The 20048-nt window shown below is 35.2% G+C and overlaps 1 protein-coding gene, 1 long non-coding RNA gene, 1 other non-coding gene and 1 pseudogene across 8 annotated transcripts in view; all 4 read right to left on the reverse strand.

Annotated features, from left to right (window-relative positions):
- Positions 1–4259: 4259 nt before the first annotated feature.
- LOC148867402 (uncharacterized) lies at positions 4260–5788 on the reverse strand. Its single transcript, XR_016109892.1, has 3 exons — positions 5648–5788; positions 5008–5083; positions 4260–4607 (listed from the first exon to the last, which is right to left on the reverse strand). It is a non-coding gene; the product is annotated as an uncharacterized LOC148867402 (long non-coding RNA).
- A 193-nt stretch (positions 5789–5981) lies between these two features.
- Positions 5982–9970, reverse strand: LOC148867403 (L10-interacting MYB domain-containing protein-like). 5 transcript variants are annotated; one of them, XR_016109891.1, is made up of 4 exons: positions 9725–9892; positions 7217–7282; positions 6773–7048; positions 5982–6673 (listed from the first exon to the last, which is right to left on the reverse strand). XR_016109891.1 is itself a non-coding variant. In XM_088977960.1 (4 exons), exons 1-4 carry the CDS (start codon positions 9933–9935, stop codon positions 6374–6376), a joined length of 834 nt encoding a protein of 277 aa, XP_088834086.1. In that variant the 5' UTR covers positions 9936–9970; the 3' UTR covers positions 5982–6373. The 5 variants fall into 5 exon arrangements, 2 of the variants coding, with proteins under 2 accessions (XP_088834086.1, XP_088834087.1); XR_016109889.1 differs by having other exon boundaries at positions 7236–7282; positions 9376–9804; XR_016109890.1 differs by having other exon boundaries at positions 9376–9804.
- Positions 9971–12387: 2417 nt separating this feature from the next.
- The window catches only part of LOC148867404 (putative serine/threonine-protein phosphatase 2A regulatory subunit B'' subunit TON2), a 54085-nt pseudogene continuing 46424 nt past the window's right edge, over positions 12388–20048 (reverse strand). Inside the window, exons 10-12 of the transcript XR_016109721.1 lie at positions 13769–13870; positions 13363–13555; positions 12388–12913 (exon numbers count right to left, since the gene is read on the reverse strand). The product of XR_016109721.1 is annotated as a putative serine/threonine-protein phosphatase 2A regulatory subunit B'' subunit TON2 (transcript). The remainder of the gene's footprint in view (positions 12914–13362; positions 13556–13768; positions 13871–20048) is intronic.
- Positions 13080–13196, reverse strand: LOC148867405 (small nucleolar RNA snoR104). Its single transcript, XR_016112054.1, has one exon. It is a non-coding gene; the product is annotated as a small nucleolar RNA snoR104 (small nucleolar RNA).

Here is a 20048-nt window from a genome sequence, read left to right on the forward strand (position 1 = left end):
AAAGGTATCAAACTCGCTTAAACCCTTAATCCCAAAATAGAAGCAGGTTAGGGGTGCAAAGCCCAAGCCCCATCTGGCCCATATCGAAATTTTACACTTATTGGGTTTGGATTTTTTGTTCTTGGGTTGTGTTTGGGTACAAAAAATTCAGGTTTTTTATTTTTTAGGTCAAGCTTAGATTAAGCCCTTAGGTAGTCCAAATCTGACAGAGCCCAACCTAATTATATGCATACATACATATATACATATTGACCAACCCGAATGAATCAAATTATAGTGTGGATTGGGGCTCAAATTTAGAAGATTGGGCTTGACTTCGAGTTCGGGCCTTAAGCCCAAATTGCCTACCAACAAAACACATTTCAACACTCCCCCAACTGGATCTTATACCACACATCTTATCATGAGACTGGAACCCATCATAAAAATGGGATGTGCTATGTATGAGATGTACGGTATCAGATCATGTCGGTAGGGTGTTGTAATGTATTTTGTTGACAGATGATCTGATTCCCCAATTGATGGTTCGGGATCTCCTCCCAACAAAATGTGTCCCACCACCCCTCCCAACATGATCTAAAACCACATGGTAGGCCCCAGTGATGTTTGAAGGGTGTTACACTGTGTTTTGCTGGCAAGCGATCCCAACTCCCAATTGATGACCCCAGGGGTGGAGTCAGGGGATGGCAGAGGGGGGCCACCCCTGTCTTTAAAATCACTACAATACCCATTTTAACTTTGCCTATATTTTCATCCCCTACTTATATTTACTAACTTCTGTCCCTTCTATCTATGCTTATTACATTTTGACCCCCTTAAAAGAAAATCCTAACTCCGCCCCTGGATGGCCCACATTGCATTATTATATGACATCAAACATTCACACAAGCCAGAATGTCTGTATCGTCAGCTAATTGAATGGATGATGATGATAAGCACATCTACGTGAGATTAGTCTCGGGTCAGAATAATTATCAATTATCACTGAAATTTTTCTATATTTATGGGAGAACTATGTATGTTTGGGCTATGGGGCAAGGCGGGTTAAATCCTCTCCTTTTTTTTTTTTTAACTTTCCTTTGAATTTAATTAATTAAATTGCCGCCCCCTCCACCTGGATACAAAAAAGAATCCTTTTTTGGGCAATATAAGTGGGCAAATATTATACTAAACAAAAAAAAAAAGAATTATAAAATAAAATATTTAAATCAGTGAAAAATGAAATGTTACAGATGACATATTTGACATTGATTAAATCTTTAACACGATTGATAAATAGACCTTCTAAAATGTGAACCAATGAAAAAATAAGCAGACAATGTGAAAAGTTTTATTAATACGTTAATAAAAAATGCTAGCTTTTAAAAGCATGAAGCTAGGTTAAAAGATAAGGCTGCCTTTGTAAATCCCAGTTCAGAGTAAATTTGTACTCTGGTTCATTTTTGCCTGTGTTTGGCAACATTACATTTATGTATTGATAAATGACAGACCAATACTTATTTACATTGATAATAAAATGTAAAAGTATATCAATAAAAAATAAGTAAATTTGCATTCAAGTGAGTTTTTTATAATAATAAAAAAAGTGTATGTTTTATTGGAATTCATGTTTACACCCATTATAGTTAAAAGTCTATTTGGTAAAAAAGTAAATTTGTCGGTGCAAAGCTAACCCAATTTTACAATTCATATGAATCGTATTACAGTCTACATATTTACATTCACACTTATTTGCATCGTTTCTAAACTCAGCCTAAAACTTAAAGCATGTGTTATCTTAACATGATGTAGATTTTTACTTATTATGTGCATATGAATCTTGGCAATGGTACATCACTTTTATGCATTGGCAATCTTAGATTAATTAATGAATGGGTGAATGTGTTAGCACTAAATACATAGTTAGAGAGATATAAGTTAATGTGTCGAGCATTAAATATGAGATGAAGGTTGCATTTGGTTGGAGACTTGTACTACAAATTTCATTTTCACCAAGTTTAAAATTTCAATACAATACGGGGTGTATCGTATTGTATATTTGAAAAATAGATACGAGATAATTATGAAAATCAGACATTTCATCTTTTTTTCATGTGTATCGAACATGTATCAAAGGTGTATCGACGAAAAAAGATACGACCAAAAACTAAAAAAAAAAATTAAGGGGGAAAGTAAGCTTGCTTTATCCGAAATAAGCCTCTTTTCACCCCCAAACGACTCTAAAACTCCAAACTTCATTTTTAGAGTGTTAGATTTGCAAAAGTTTGCAAGAAACAAGTGTGAATCGTTAATTTTTTAAGATTTTTCAAATTAAAAAAAATATGGCAAAATTTGGTATTTTTTTTATAATATCATTGTGATTTCTTTTTTATTTTCTTGAATATTTAAATTTATGTTACATTCAAAATCACAATTTTTTTTTGTGTTTTCAATAGATTTATGGAATTTTCATGGAGATATTTGGGGAAAATATAAATTAACAAAAAATTGAAAATGTAAACTTTTTCTATGCCTATAAAGACTAAATATGTTATAGATCTAAAGATTTATCTATCATATCCATAGAGCAACTGAAATTTCTTCTTTATTTTTTATATTTTTAGAATTAAAAAATAAATAATAATTTATTATATTTTATTGTTTGATCACAACAATTGAATATATTATAATTCTATGGATGATCTATCACAGACCAATTGAAATTTCTTCTTTAATAATTATTTTGTATTTTTATATTTTTAGAATTAAGAAATAAATAAATAATTAATTATATTTTATCATTTGATCACAATGATTGAATATATTATAATTCCATGGATGATCAATCATATACACAAAACAATTGAAATTTCTTAGTGCCTGTTTCACAAGTCTTTTTGAGAAGATCTGTTGCAAGATCTGATGGTTAAAAGACCAGGTGAGCTTTTGCAAGTATATCTTGGAAGACCAAAGACTGGTTGAAACATTTTTCATAAATCTCCGAAAATACCATAAAAGTTGGAAGAATGTTTGGTAGTGTGATGAAAATATGTGTTATGTATATATGAATGCCTCATGTGTGGGCCAACAAACCATTCATTTAACACATGTGGGACCCATGTACAGGTCTAAACATACATTTCATAATTGCGGGCCCCCATGCACTTATCGTAAACAGGCCCCACATTAAGTCCACATATGTATATCGTTCGCTATGGGTTTCACAAATATTTTTTCAAGGTGGGCTCCACATGCATTTCAACACATATATAATACGTAATGTGGGCCCCACATACATTTCAACATATGCATAATGCATTAATGTTGGCCCCACATGCAATTCCAACTATGCACACCCTTCATTATGGAGTTCATATATTTTTTCAATGTGGGCCCCACATACATTTCAACATATGCATAATGCACTAATGTGGGCCCTACATGCAATTCCAACTATGTACACCCTTCATAATGGAGTCCATAAATATTTTTTCAATGTGGGCCCCATATACATTTCAACATATGCATAATGCATTAATGTGGGCCCCACATGTAAGTCCACTTATGCATATCATTCATTTTGAAGCCTATAAATATTTTTCAAGGTGGGTCTCATGTACATCTGAACATATGCATAATGCATCAATGTGGGCCCCACATACAATTCCAGCTATGTACAGCCTTTATTATGGAGTCCATAAATATTTTTTCAATGTGGGCCCCACATGTATATACCATTGGTGGGGCCCATTTATACATTCAAATTTTGTGTACATGTTAGTAGCATAAATACAACTTTAGTATTGTGCAACTGCAAGGCATATCCAAAATGGAAAAGCCATACACCAGTTCATGATAGGGACATACTAACCACACTTCTAGTGGTATCTATCCTACCTCCAAACTAACAAAATGAAAATCAAAATTATCAAGAAAACGATCAAACACATCATGGCATAGCAACAAACACAAGCCCCAATTGCAACAACTTGCTCTTTCTCGTAATTTCCATGCTCATGAGCAATATTATGTTGTTCAATGATGCGGATTTCTGATTCTTCCAAAGTGTAGTTATCTGCCCACATAAAGTCATATTCATGTGGCTGGAAGAAAAAAATAATAATAATTTTCAATCTATATTAAACACAAATATTGAACAATATGGTTTTTGGGTATTGGACTTATACCTCTCCGATTGGACATTTATATTTTATACGTCCACACTCACATGGACACATCGGTCCCCTTCCATTTGTTGCCATGACTAAATAACAAAACAATTGAACATCACATCACAATAAAATTGTTTGTATCCTAACAAATGAATTGTGAAATTTTCAACAAGCACATGATCACTAATCAAGAACATACCAATGTCATAATTTTATAGTTAAAAACACAAGCATTAATTGTTCAATAATTCATTGATATCTCCAACTAATTTGATTGCCTCCTACGTATACTTCTTGGGCGAGTGCGATTGACACATAAGTTGTAATGATTAGCCATTTTGAACATAATCTCATTACGAACTTGTTCCATCCGTCTAGATGCCTGGGATCCTATATCGATAGTTTTCGGTGTTGTACCATGAAACATTCCTCCCTCTCCTTCAACGGGAACACAATCTTGAAGGAAACCATTCCAAAACACATATTAGATTCTCGATAATCGAATGAAATTATGTAACACACAACAAGCAAATACACTTCTAATTTGCTTGTGAAGTGAGTATAGAGGCATCAACTTTAGTATTGGGAATTTTGCCTTAAGAACATCGAAGCAACGTTCTATGACATTCCTCAATGAAGAATGAACATAATTAAAGTATTCTTCGGCATTCTTTGGTCGACCACCTCTTCCTTGAAAGTTTCTTAAATGGTATCTCTCTGATCGATATAGAGACAGAAATCCAAGCATATTTGTATAACCCAAGTCAATTACGTAATATTTTCCTATATGATAGCACATATGTAGTTAATGCATTGAATAAAAAACTCTGATGGGTTATTTGATAGTTTTGCTAACCTTCTGGTGGTAGCAGGAACATATTATTGAATTGTCAACAAGAAAACTCTTGAATCATGTGAAGCACCCTTCCATCCTGCCTCAACAAAAGTGAAGAGCATATCAAACGAACATGCACACATCACATTCTAGGTGGTGGTTGATTTTCTTCCTCTAAATGAAACTTGATCAACAAATGAAACACAAGCATGAACATGTGTTCCATCTATTGCACCTGCACAATTCTGCAGATGAAAAAAATATCCAATTTGGTGATAGGCTTTTTATTAAAGAATAAAGAATTGAAAAATTATCTCACATATAATATGAGATACCTCGAACCATGGATAATATTTTGGATTGTTGAGTATCTCAGGTGGTACAGTAGTTAGATCATCGGGTCATACAGTTTCCTTGCCAAATTCACAAATTGCATTAAATGCAGAATTAAATTGTCGTGAAATGATTTCCCCCGAGTGTTGAAAGCGGTCTGCAGTATCTCTATTTGTTTTGTTGTGTCCTATAATCTTTAAAAGAATTCCAACCTGCTCATCAGCTGATACATATCTACTATATTTCACTAACCATCGTTGTCTCAATGCACCTATTAGGCTAACAAATGCTTCAGGGGTTATTCTAAACATTTCCAAACACCTATTACCTTCATTGCATATGACATTTTTCATCCACTTTGACCCGATCAAAATGTCATTGTGGTAAGGTGTCTTGGAGAAATACATTTCTTCCTTCTCAAGTTCCTTCGCAATGAGGACATTTGTCATCACTTGCTGCTCTTCATCATCTACAACAACAACCAAAATTGCTTGCAACACTACCCTCTTGGTCGGACTATCAACCATTGTAAATCAGACACAACAATTAGGCTTTATGTTTGATTAATTGCAAGCTTGCACTTCATAAATTAAGGACCAAATGTGATACCCTATTCATTAAACCATCCAAACAATAATCAATAAGCAATCCACAAAACCATATAATACCATATGAATTGTATCTACTGAAACCATTGTTCAATCCTACACCTGTGAAGTAGTTTAAGAAGTTATAACAATTCTAAACAATTGTTCACCTAAACTATTAAAAGAAAGGGTTCATGGATGAGAACATAACATTCAAGAATCTAACGATTAAGGACACCGAACACCCAATTCTTCCTAAGATTAATAGGCATGTTTATGAACCACTCCCTTGCATCTAGCTTCTCAAACACTTCATAAAGTTTTAGGTAGTCATTATGATCCATCCCTTCAATAGAATTCAACTCTGCTAAAACATTGCTCATAGAGACATGATTCTCCGACTTTTTATTCAGTCCCTTGATTGCTTCCACCAACTTCTCAAATAGCTTATCTGTTGACACATTTTGTTATGAAATTGCAACAAAAAATTCAGATGGCCTCTTCTTACGAGCATTTTGCTTGATGGTTGTAGTAGAAATTTGATCACTATCAATATTGGCTGAATCAGCAATGCCAGGTGATGGTTGTTGAACTTTTTCAAGGTGTGTATCATTGGGGACATGCCCGTCCTCCCGGGGTGGAGATTCTATTCCACGTGCCAGAGATGCAGAGAACCTTCCTGTAGGTTTGGTACCCCCAAATATAATTTCAAGGTTGTTATACTCTGGACAACCCATATTACGAAACCTTTTCGCCTTGGGGTTAGCCTAAAAAGATAAGGGGACACCATTCAAAATATACATTTGCATACATATAAAGTCCCAAACAAATATGATCTCTAAATAACTTCAAAGTTCAGAAAATACCAATAAATAATTCTCCCATGTCTCTGGGGAGGATACAACCATATGCTTCTCCTCGTCCCAGCCAAATCCCATTTGTTCAAACCTCAATTTCCTAAACTCCTTATACCTACTTTTTAGATCTTGTATTTTGTTACTGAAGGATTTTGGGTTGAACTTCAACCCAACTTGTGTAAAAAAACTTTGTCGAACCTCCTTCCAACCACTTGGTTTCAGACACCCAGAAACCATTCCCCCATTTTGTACTTGAAGTACTAGTAAATCTATGAAAATATTTTCCTGCACAAGAGTCCAATTTGCATTAATAATGGGTGCATTGTCAAATGTTGTGGTATTGACTACACTATTTGCCATCTATATAATAATCAGATCATTAGTTACTATCGAAGTGCTAGAATCATTTTAAATTTTGTGTTAAATAAGCAAATAATACAAGTATGAAATTACTTGCAATGATAAGAGTCACCTGTGGTAAACGAACCCAAAAAATATGCAAATGGCCGTCATACAAAGCTGCACAAAAAAAGAAAACAGAGTTTGATAGCTTCAGCAAACTTGCTGGTACAACCCCCAAGCAACCAAGTTCACCAACTAAAGATACATTAATAAAAAAGCAGAAACTGAAACCCATTTATAGCCTTTAAATTTTTTTTTTGCAATGCAAATAAAAACTATTCTTATTTTTTTATGTAAAGTAGAAATTGAGAAACATGAAGTTCATTGGAACACTCCTTTAATTAGCTTCAGGTTTTATTTTTTTTCCTGCAATGCAAATAAATAAAATAAAGCATAAACTGATAAAAATAAATAAGAATTTACATTGAAATCATCATTGGTGTCTACCATGTCAAGCCTCACTAAAAACTATTCTTAATTCATTTTATTGATAATACATAATATCCAAATTTGATTAATTTTGATGGATAATATTCAAATTCAAATATTATTGTTAACAGGAATTGAAATCTAGATAGTTTTGATCTGGATCCAACCCATTTACAGTCTTGAATAACAATGAAAGCTCTAGAGAAATGTGCAACTCGGTCTGGTTTGGGTCTAAGGCCAATTTGAATAAGTAGCATGCTTTTTAGGCCCTAATTGAATTAGATTGGATGAGTGTGTATGGGGTCGGTGTATGCATGCTTTTTACAAATACTTATGTCTCACATGTTCAAATACCAATCTTTATAGCTTGGAACAAACTAGCAATACAAATGATTCCGATGGAGCAAAATCTGTTTCACCCAATATGTTTCACTCAATCTTTATGGATTGAAACCAACTAGCCAAAATCTGTTTCACCCAATGATTCTAATAGAGCAAAACCTGTTTCACTCAACGATTCTAATATTTGGTATAGCCAAAGAGTGATCAACATCTTTTCTTGGATATTAAGGGCACCAAGGGCATTGATACTTATTTTTCTCTCTTTTTTTGGTTGGAAAATAGTTCCTGAATGGGTGGGATGAAAATCCAGCATAGATAACCAAGGTTGGAAACCCAGGAATGTTGAATCAAAATTTCCAACAAAATAGTATTTGTAGGGAAGTCAATCCCTACAAATCCCTACAAACATACACGTCATCATTGTTGCAAATGGAATTAGTTGAAATCAACCAAGACTGGATAGTAGTCAAAACCAAAGAAGTCCCATTATTGTAATACAATGATAAAACAGTTCACACTCCATAGATACCGTGAAAAATATTCAAGAACAAGGTGAAAAAACAACTGATGCTACAATACAGGATACCAACATCATGTGTGATTTAATTCTCAACTAATGAAAGTAATTTCTAATGTTGATCCCCCAATTAATGAAAGTAATTTCTAATGCTGATCCCCTAACAGTTCACACTCCATAAATGGGTTGCTGGATTAATTTCCAGCATCATATGTAATGATTTAACTCTCAATTAATGAAAGTAATTTCTAATGCTGATCCCCCAAAAGAATCAAGTGTGGTCAAAATTTTCACAAGCTATTTGTCACCACTAGATCATACCAACAGATTTATAAGCATTAGCTGATTCTTATCCAGCAAAAGGTTTTGCAGTAAGGTTGTATATCATGGTATCTTGCTCCCTTTTTGATCTATTGGTGTCTTCAGCAAGAAAGGAAACAACAAGAGTTTTTATCAACAAAAGGTGTCCCAATCTTATTTTGATCAGGAAGATAGAGAACCTAAAATTATTTTGGGTATCAATGCACAACTTCAATCATCATTTAGAGACCATGCTTTCTTCTTTAACAAGCACAAAAATGGGCCCAAGAATACCAGATAAGAAGAACAGTATTTACTCCCAAACTTCAAAGAATCATAAAGTAGAAAAATGAAAAATTGCAATAAGCTTTAGCTATTGTGGGTTTGGGGTGTTAGTGTCAAAACCCACGAAACCATAATGATTTCTCTTACAGAGACATTTCCTATGAACCACAATGTGTGAACAAATTAATACTTAGGCTAGCAGTAACCATTGTAGAATGATCTTTCCTTATTCAAAGCTGAATAAGATTTATCTAATGTGGGTTATTGATGTCAACAAGCAAGGAGTAGACGCACAACAAGCAAAACCATAAATTTGAGGTCCAATAGTAAGTGATACCATTCCGAGGCCAACTACATTCAATCAGTTACTCATAAAAAACAAGGAGACTTCCCAGCTTTTTTTCACAAGTCCGAAACAAGAAAGCCGAGGTTCACTGCTATTTTTCGTAAGTCCGAAACAAGAAAGCCGAGGTTCACTCTTTAAACCCTTCTATAACAGGCAGCAATTGACTTCCTAGCTTTCATATATGCGAAGGCCATACATTGAAAAACCCTCATCATAAGGGGTTCAGTCCAAGAAGGGAAATAACAGCAGCAAGAAGAAAAAGAATAACGACACTCGAAGAAGAAGAAGAGAGATGTGTACGCAGGTCGACAATGGCAAAGCTCAGGGTTAGGGCTCGAACCATTTGCAAGTTTGTATCGAAAGATCCCCCATTTTCTCACACGTCCGAAGAAGCTAGCTTCTAAACAGCCCGAAGCCCGCACGGAAAGACTTGTCACACGTCCGAATCTAGAAACTTGCAAAATCTTCAATCGAAGCTTTCCGGAAAAAGCCCAATTTCGGGCTTCTCGCGTCTTCAACTGTCTGCATCTTTTTTTAAGCAGATCTATCATTTGCCAAATGGGAAAAACCTGAAATTCAACAAAGCCCGCACGGAAAGATTTGTCAAACGTGGCCTTTATTTAATAAATAATTAATAAAAATTATTAAGTTTAATAAATAAAATTTATTTATTTTTTAAAATTTTTGGCAATAAATAATAATTATTAATTATATTTTCACATAGAAATTGTTCCAATGCATGTTTTATGGTTGGATAGGAGAGTTGGGTTTTTCCCATCCCATAGAACATTAAAACTTAAGAATTATAATTTATAAATTATAGTTAAGCATAAGATTTTTAATAAAATTATAATTAACTACAATATATTTTTTCATAAAACCATTAAAATATATTAATTTAATGTATATACACCTCATTGAGGTATTATATTTAGCGTTGTTGATGTATTTTTATGATTTATTAAAGTATTTATAGTATTTCTAAGCATATTTATGTGTATCTTAGTTTTTTTTTGATATACATGCATATCCAAAGTGTATCCTGATACGTCTCTTTAAATTGTCTTTCTGACTTTGAACCTTGATTTGCACTAATGTAAATCCCGGTTTGCTTTTGCTTCAAATTTAGCTTTATCTTATTTGTCTACAAGTAACAGAATATGAAGTACACCGACTATTTTAAATGAAAAGGCAATGGGGGTAGGAGGAGGTTTATCTATCTAGGACTAGGAGTAAGGTAGGATGAAAGATGATGTGTAAATTTTGTAGCCATTTTTAGTATGCAAAATTTGCACTACCAAGAGTGCAAAAGAGATAAGAAGGACAAATTTTGTATTAAGTAGAAATACAAATCATAATTACAAATAAACGAAAGCAAACCTAAACCAAGTACAAATTTTGCAATTGACCAAGATTTACACTACAACCAAATGCAACCAGAAGAGGTGTCGGCAACTTATCACTAAATATGATACATACCTAAGTGTTCGTTTGGTTCACGGGAATATTGGTCTAGAATCAATATCTTCCACTGGTTTGGCTGGGGAGAATGAGAATTGAAATTGGTTTTTGAACGTTTTGTGCCTTTTGTTAGAGGGTTCTAACAAAGGGGATCTATTTTCAACTATGTCAAAAAGTTCAAGGGAAATGAGTAGAATTACAAAACTTTAGTGAAGGTTTTAGCAACGGTTAAAAACTTTAGGTGAGTTTTTAACAAATTTCCCTTAACAACGTGAAAATACACCTCATAAATATATGTAGACTTTATGACATCTTTAACCTGATTGGTTGAGATTTTAACATAGCACCATTTTTTTATCAATAACAATGGATTTCAATAAAATAGGAATAAGCTTACAAAGTAGAGGATTTAAAGTATCTTAACTCCTCAATAAGGTGGGTAGGAACCCAAAAGGAAAAGAACAATTACAACTGAGTCCAGAAACCAGGATCCTTATTCGCCCCTTGCCTAGCTAATCCATCAGCAAAGGAGTATGCATTTCTCTTTACCTAACTACATTGAACTTCCATGTTCTTGATCAGCCATTTGAATTTTCTCTTTTCATTGTTGTAGCTCCAAAGCTTAGAGGTGTCTTCTTCTAACCAATTCACTAAAATACCAGAATCTCCTTCTATAATCAGTTTCTTGGCATTCAGGTCTTTAGCCCTTTGTACCCCTTTTAAAGCTACTAACTCCTCAACCCTTAAAGAGTCTCCAACTCTAAGTGGGCCAGAGAACCTAACTATTACATTCCCTTTCTCATCTCTTAGCACCCCCCAAATACCTGAAGACCCCCATGCTGCTATCATCGAATTTTAGTTTGATAAAACCAAAAGGTGGAGGGTTCTAGGTGGGATTCAAGGTCTTCTTAATAAAGGCTAAAATTGCAATTTCTTAACATATCATCCGTTGAATAATCTGTGAACAAGTTCATTGTTTTCAACCAATGTATTGCCCTTATATGGATTACTTTTAACATTGTTTCCAACATTTTCTCCTTTTCTGAAAAAATCCTTGGAGTTTCTTTCTTCCCATATAATCCAACAAACAGCAACTCTCACACATCTCCGGGCCTTAAACCGGCCCCTTTGAATCGATTTTGAAAAAAACTAAGTGAAACATAAAAAAAACACCGGCGCAATAGGCCACTGTCGATATTTAGAACCTTGCGTATCACCATTACATATTTAAAACTTTCGAAATGCACTGTAATTGGACTACTTATTTCATCCAAACACGTACAGAATCGCCAGTCACATTAGGGTCTCAATAGATCCAGACGTCCAATAAATTCAGGTTATTCGGTGCTCAGTGTGAAGATGACATTTTAAAAAAGAGAAATAACCCAGACCCTGTTTTCTCGAAAGGATCATCTGAGGTCGGAAGTCCTATTTTTCCTTTGACGAAATGGCACTCACCATTCGTTTAATGGCCATTTGAGGGTAACCACTAGCCACAACCAGAAGTGATGACTATTTCTGCTCGATGTACTAAACTTCTGATTAGATGGGAAGTCTCGATATGAGACATTTGGGTCACATTTCATTCCATTCCATTAATCCATTTGAATATGCATGATTCTATTCGTTATACAACATAATTTACCATCTTAAAAATGGGTTCTAGGTTTCCAAGCCTTCCAGAATCATGGCAAGAATATACACTTTTGATCATTTGATCGTTAAACAAACACATTAGTGTAGCAACAGTAAACAGAACATCTGATTTCTAAAAACTACATCAAATGATCTCTACAAAGAAGCACCAATTCGTGAGCTTTGCCGGGTTGGTTACTCTTCTTCAGGCTCTTCCTCTTCTTGGAGAAGATTTTCTCTGTTGTCATGGGCCCAGAAGCCACGGACATCTATAAGCATGCTTGCAACAGTCCCACCTTGTTTGCACGCAAGGAGATCAGCTAATGTTATTCTGAGTGGATCTGCTGGTTTCACCATATCCCAGATCTCATCTCGTACGTCTTCAATACAAAGCTCGTAGTTCCCTCCTTCAATCCATTTTTGGTGTACATCCCTTCATGCAGCAGAAGACAACAAAATATATTTTTACAACAGTAATGACCTTTAGTTTATCAACCAGTAAAAGCAGTTTTTCCCTAGAAAGTTTTCCAGACTCTTATTAATTGGTAATGTTTGAAACTCTTTCGATATTCAATTTCTGACTAAACTGTATCCAGAGTGCAAATGTTCAGTAAGTTGAGACTTGCAGACTTTGCTTCAGAACTACAAGTTGGAATTTACAGAGGTTTTTATAGGAAGATTGAATCAGGCACCAACTTAGCTTCTGGATGGTCCCCTTCTTTTCTTCCATGTTAAAATAAAATTACCCCCCACCCCCAACACACGCACAAAAGTAAAAGGAAAAAAATCAGGAACCAAATAGAAAGTATAAATTATTTATCATTGCCAAATATCAAGATATTTGGTCAACAATGATAGACATAAAGCCATGCAATGAGTAACCTGAAAAGTGTATGTATATCAGCCGTTGTAAGGTATCCTCTTCCATGGAGATCAAGGCACCGAAACAAATATGACAATCCTTCTGGTGTATCTTTATTTTCTAGGGCCAAAACAAAGTCAAGGAAGCTTTCAAAATCCATCTCCCTAGCATTGCCTCCACCACTTTTGCCACGTCGAACATGCTCATCAAAAGCTGTTAAGGATAAAAATGAGTACAAACAAGGCCATATTACAATCCAAGAAGTAAATGCAATTCATGTTGTTGAGCAAAATCCCAATGAATGCCAACAGAATGATGTTAAGATAAAGATTAAACTCAATAAAAAGATAAATTGATCTATTTGAATAAAAAGGACCAACTGGGCAAAGCTGAATAAAACTTGTCAAAATTAATTCCCATTCTTACCCCTTTCAACGAATATTTCTGTTAGTGTGCCATCCGCATATTCTCGAAGCTCCTGCTTGCTCAATGTCCCATTCATATCTTTATCAAGAGCAAGAAACATGTCTGGAGAAAGAACAGTTGTTACAAGTTACAAAGGAAAAAAATGATGTTGGTCGACAGTTTCCCATTAAAACCTAAAAGAAATATATGAACCAAATGTAATCAGGTTTTGCATGAAGCACACACAATGCTACAGTGCTGTATGACTACATGAACTGTATCTTAGACACGAGATAACACCTATGAAAGTGTTGATAGAACTGTGACAAGTAGAACCAATTGCAAACTTTGCAGCTTTGAGATAAGGATAACAAGCACTAAGGCATGCAGACCCCTTCGCACATTGAGAGGGTCAAAAGCCCAAGTTAGTTCCAAAAATAGTTTAGTAGAGAGCATTATACAGATTCATCCACAATGCAATAAAATCAATTTTGGTAATACATTAATATTTTTATCAGATGCCCCTCCCCCTTTTGCCTATCCATTGAAATCCACATATAGGATTGACCTCCCTCATTCTTCCTTTCATACAAGTCAGATTTTTCCGGTAGACTCAACCCTAAGCCAAAACCCCCCACCACTATACCTTTTTCTCTTACAAACAGTTCTTAGAAGCTTACGTTTCATTCTTGCACAATCAGACCTGTTCTGGGACTAGAGCTTTCTTCATGACCCAAGAGGTTAACAAATCCCCAATGATTTCTTTTCTTCTTTTTTTCCCTTTTTATAGTTCTTGATATTTTCTTCCCTTCTTTTATCAATAATAGAAGCATTTTATGTCCCTATCCCCATTAGACCTTCTAAATTCCATGCCCTTATCCCCTGAACCAGATCTGTTCTGGGACCTGGGCTTTCTTCATGGCCAAACAAATTTACTAGTCCCTGACATCTTGTACCTATTACACTTTCTAAATTTCATGTCCTTATCCTCTGAAGAGTCAGATCGTACGCAGATGCAGAAAACACTTGAGAGTGGCCACACAGCTCCTGCAAGACTATGGTTGGCATCGCAAAGGGATACCTAAATACCACATGCAGGATACAGCTGAACCAACCAGCATTAAAAGATTTTTTTTATGATTGATCCCTCTAAATAATTGTGTTCTATTGAGACCTTGTTTAGCCAATGCATCTGCCATGCTGTCAGATGATCTCTGAACCCAGTTTAAACTAGCTCTTACCTCCCTAGTTATTTGATTCCTCTCAATATATGTCTTTACTGCCAGGGCCCCGCATGGTTGTCTTTTAGCCACCCCGTAATGACCTTTGAATCTCCTATCAACACTTGGTTACAGCTGAGATCCTTCCGGAATTTTAATGCATTGGAGTACAGCTAACTACTCTGCGCTAGTCTAATTATCATGCCCTAAAGCACCCGAACATAGTAATGTTGTCATGCCATCATGATGTCTAAATATTGTCCCCTAATACTTGACAGCCTTGGATTTCCCATGTGTTGGTATGAAAATTTAAAAAAATTCTCATGCAACATAATTCACTCAATCAAGTGATTGAATTTTTATTATTTTGGGTAAAGCCCATTCAAGGAATCATAAGAATTGTTCCCCTTAATTACAACTCCACAAGAAAGTAGAGAACACCTTTTGATTCTGACTTGGAGAAATAAATGCACAAAACAAAAGAGAGGAGCAATAGAGTACTTTAAAAGAAACTTTCACTTACAATTCTTTTACATCAAGTGTACAAGAACAAGAAAACAAAACTCCACAACAATTAATTTCTCTCTTTTCTTTTTTGATACAAAGAAGATTTCCTTCTCACTCCTTTCATCACAATAAGTCAATTAAATGAAATTATGATTGTAGACAGCCTTAACCCTTTGGATTTTTGCAAACAAGAAGGGAACTGTAGTCAATCAAATTGCATATTTGATTGCAGACGATTTTATTCCCCTGTTCTTCATTTTCAATTGAAGGGAACCATAACCAATCTTTGAGAATCAAACCGTAGATGGTTTAATCCCAAGCTTTGTCTTGGAAGAGGGACCATAGTCAACCAAGTAGAGGTACCTGGTCGTACATGGTTTATTTCCCTCTATTTCCTTTCTCAAAACTGAAAATAAAAGAGAGAGAGAAAGAATGATACATTACAGAAGACATATATAGGAAGTATTCTTGTAGAGGACATTCCTTTTCCTACCTGTATTGGTGAAGGATACATAGCAGAAGACATATATAAGAAGTATTCTTGTAAAGGACTTTCCTTTTCCTACCTGTATTAGTGAGATTTCTTTTCCTTCCCTGCCTTCCCTTGAGCAGCTCTCTTAATCTCTTGTGACAAATTTCTCCAAATAATCCCCCCTAGCTTCCTCTTAAGGAGCTTAAATAAGGAGTGGGGTTGTTATGTAACTACCTCCTCCTCCTAGATGAGAGGCGCTTGTCACTCCCACTTAAAGAGAGAGGTCTCATACGGGATACTTTTTTACTAACCCACTTATTTGGGTTATTAAATTATTAAATATTATTTCGATTAAAAAATGCCTTCAACAATGCCCCCTTGAGCACTGCGGGCCCAAAATCCAAGAATATGGGTATCCAAGGCTCAAATTAACAAAATTGGAAGTCCTAGTATGATCAGGACTCTTACGATATCTTTCGTTAGACAAAATCTGAAATAAACTAACTATTCGATTGATTTGATGAGGCTTTATGGTTACTCATCTTGGTAAATTGAGAAGTCCTAGTGCAACTAGGACTCTCAATTTCAATATGCTTGATGTTATTAATTGTATGTTTTTTTTATTGGAAACGTTAACTTCATTAAATAACTTTCCATATTTAAGTACAGCTGTCAACCCCTAAGTAGGTGTTGAGCCCCTAGTTATCTTTCTTACAAAACTGCCCAGAACATACTCTCCCTCACAGTCCCTTGTTTAGCCAACGTGTCAGCTAAACCATTAGCTGATCTCCTTGTCCATTTGAAGCATGCACCGATCTCCCATGTTATATTGTGGATTTTCCTTATGGGCTGTCTATAAATCCAAGCTCCCAACTTACCAGATTGCAGCCACTCAATCAACAATTTAGAGTCTCCCTCAATCTCAATTTGGTGTAACCCCAACTGTTTTGCATATCTTACACCTTGAAGCAAGGCCATCACCTCTGCTCCCAATGAGTCCCCAACTCCTATTGGTCCTGAAAACAAAGCCACAATTCTGCCATTTTCATCTCTAAAAACTCCTCCTATACCTGAAGGGCCCGGGTTACCTCTTGAGCTCCCATCAAAGTTCAATTTCACTCTTTGCTGTGTTGGTAGGGACTACAATTCCTGCACAATAGGTTTCATGGAAGTTGTAGAAGCCACCACTTCCCAATTCCTGTAAATGACTTCAGCTGAGAAATCTTCAAATAAATCCAAAGTTTTCAACCAATGAATAGTCATAATAATTATCCTTTCTACAATTGCCTCCTTGGATTTCTCCACGCCTTCAAAGATTCAATTAATTGTATGATTTGATTTGAGTATTTGAGGGTCGGGCTGGGTTTTGCCATTTATCAATAGAAAATATCCAAGCCCAAGCCCAGCCCTTGTATAAAGCCAAAGCCTGGGCTTTCCTAAAGAGATTATGTCAAATTGACCTAATTGAAGATCTAGGTCTTAGACTGATATGTTCTCAATTTTAAATTTAAAAATTGACCTCATAAAGGTAGAAGGATTTAAAATGTTGCTTTGATCTCATAAAGAGATCATATCAAAATGTTTGAAGATTTGATTGATCTCATAACAAAATCTGTTTTAAAAACAGACATTTATTTGAAAATAATTTTGATATCATAATGAAATTAGGTCGAATTGACCTCCTTGATGATAACTTACAGACAAATGTTTCGATAAATTTGGACCTCATAAAGAAAGCATAATAGATATCAATCTTTATAAGGTTTAACTACTTGATGATGGTTCTAAATGACCATTTTCAACTCTAAAGATTTAATAGATTCATAAGGAGATTAATTTCAGATTTAAGGAAAATTGTTTGATTTGATCTCTCCCCCTTTTTTTAGATGGATACCCTTCAACCAAATGTTTCTAACGAAAGAGATGCTAATAATCAGCCTCAATGAGTTCCAGGTATTTATGAGAAAGCCACAAGTGACAAAGGGAATGAAGGAAGTGTTGGCCCTAATTTCCTTAGGTCAATATCTGTTGGTAATCTTGTAGCTCCTTAAGAGAACCTATTTCTTGTTTAGATACCTCCTAAAAAAAAGCAACTTTCCACTTGGACTCCTAAAGAGCATACTTCCTTTAGTACTTTAATGACTACCAAGAAAAAATCCGGAACAATAGAAATATCCACTATCATTAGTGGCACTTTAAATATGTTGCTATTGGAAAAGGTTGACTCTTATTGCTATAAATAGGATAAACTGGCCCTACTTTGCATGGTGTGTTGCAGCAAGGTATGAGATGGGGTGACTTTCAATTTTTTGGTTGTAACTCTTATTTGCCATTGTTACATGAATGGACTGAAGTTATTTGGGACAAACATAAAGAGGTTCTAAAACACGCGAAAATATATGGAGCCATTGATGTTTCTAGATACACCTATAATCGTTCTCCTGAAATTTGGTGTGCTTTTTTTGAATTATGGTGTCCTGAAATAACACCCTGCATACTCCCCTTGGAGAATTGGGGATTTTATTTTGGAATATGAAAATGATATGATTTACCAATCCTAGGTCTTCCTCATGAAGAATACCTTCCATGTAATAATGAATTGAGAAAATAGCTTATTGCGGTTGAACTCTTACAACTTTACTCTCAACTATGTGAACTTTATGGATTAGAGGTCATTTCTTATTCACTAGGAATAGAACACTTTTATAAAGGTGACATGGTTTATGGAGTTGTGAGTGAACCCAAGAAAAATACAGGGAGGAAAAGTGTTGGACGTAAAAAGTACAATTCTTCTAACAAACAACTTTTGCATTATGATTCTCAAGAGATGGTATGTTAGTAGCCTACATATCTTTGTGGCTAAGTCATTTTGTGTTTCCTCATAGAAGAGGCGTTGTTAGGCTAGAGAAATTTTATATGGCTTCTGGTTCTAAAGTTGTCACTTCTCCCGTAGCACCGGGTTACATTTATTATGCCTTGAGATTGATGGCTACATGCCCAGCTGGCCAGGAAATGCTAAAGTTCATATTCCTACGCATTATGTGATTGCATCGTTAGGAGAATATTTTCCAAATCTCACTAGGAGGCGTCCTAGTAGGGAGTATCTCCGTTCTTACCCTCACATGTGTCGTTATAATAGCATGGGTTGTTGGATCTTTAATGCTTGGGCTTCAAGAATGCTTTCTTAGTGTGCGAAAAATTTCTGTTTTTTCTCTTTCAATAATGGGTTGGAGTGAGATACAGAGTATGTAGATACTCGTGAGATAAAACCAAGAGAACTTGAGTTTTTGATGTGTATACATTCTCGTATACTTCCGATACGGGCGAGTAACGAAATTGCTTTAGAGCCATATTATCTCAACAAGTTTGCTCAGTTTTAGGATTTGACATGAGTGCCCCTTGTAATAGGCTATCTTTCAACATTGTGGATCAGTCAGGTCGCACTCTTGTTCACTTGGGACAGACTTGGATGCATTTTCTATCTCGAGGCTCAGGGGCTTTTTTTTAATCCCACAAAAGAACCGTTCTATGTGTAGAAAAACTCAAGTATTTTGACGATTCAATGAAACAATGTTAGATCGTGGAGGTGGTACACACAAAACGTATTTTTTTTGGGTTCACTCACAACTCCATAAACCATGTCACCTCTATAAAAGTGTTCTATCCATAATGAATAAGTAAAGCTGTAAGAGTTCAGCCACAATAGGATATTTTCTCAATTCATCATTACATGGAAGGTATTCTTCATAAGGAAGACCTAGGAATGGTAAACCATATCATTTTCACATCCCAAAGTAAAATCCCCTATTCTCCAAAGGTAATATGCAGGGTGTTAGTTGCAAGACACCATAATTCACAAAAAGCACACCAAATTTCAGGAGAACGATTATAGGTGTATTTAGAAACACCAATGGCTCCATATAACTTAGGTCAATTCATGTAACAATGACAAAAAAGAGAACCAAAAATTTGAAAGTCACCCCAACTCATACCTTGCGTCAGCATACCATGCAAAGTAGGGTCGTTACCCTCATCCCAATTCACCCTATTTATAGCATTAAGACTACGGTTAACCTTTTCGAATAGCAACATATCTAAAGTG

This window comes from Nelumbo lutea, chromosome 3 (assembly GCF_056320005.1).
Source record: "Nelumbo lutea isolate HS-2025 chromosome 3, American lotus-T2T, whole genome shotgun sequence".
NCBI lineage: Eukaryota > Viridiplantae > Streptophyta > Magnoliopsida > Proteales > Nelumbonaceae > Nelumbo > Nelumbo lutea.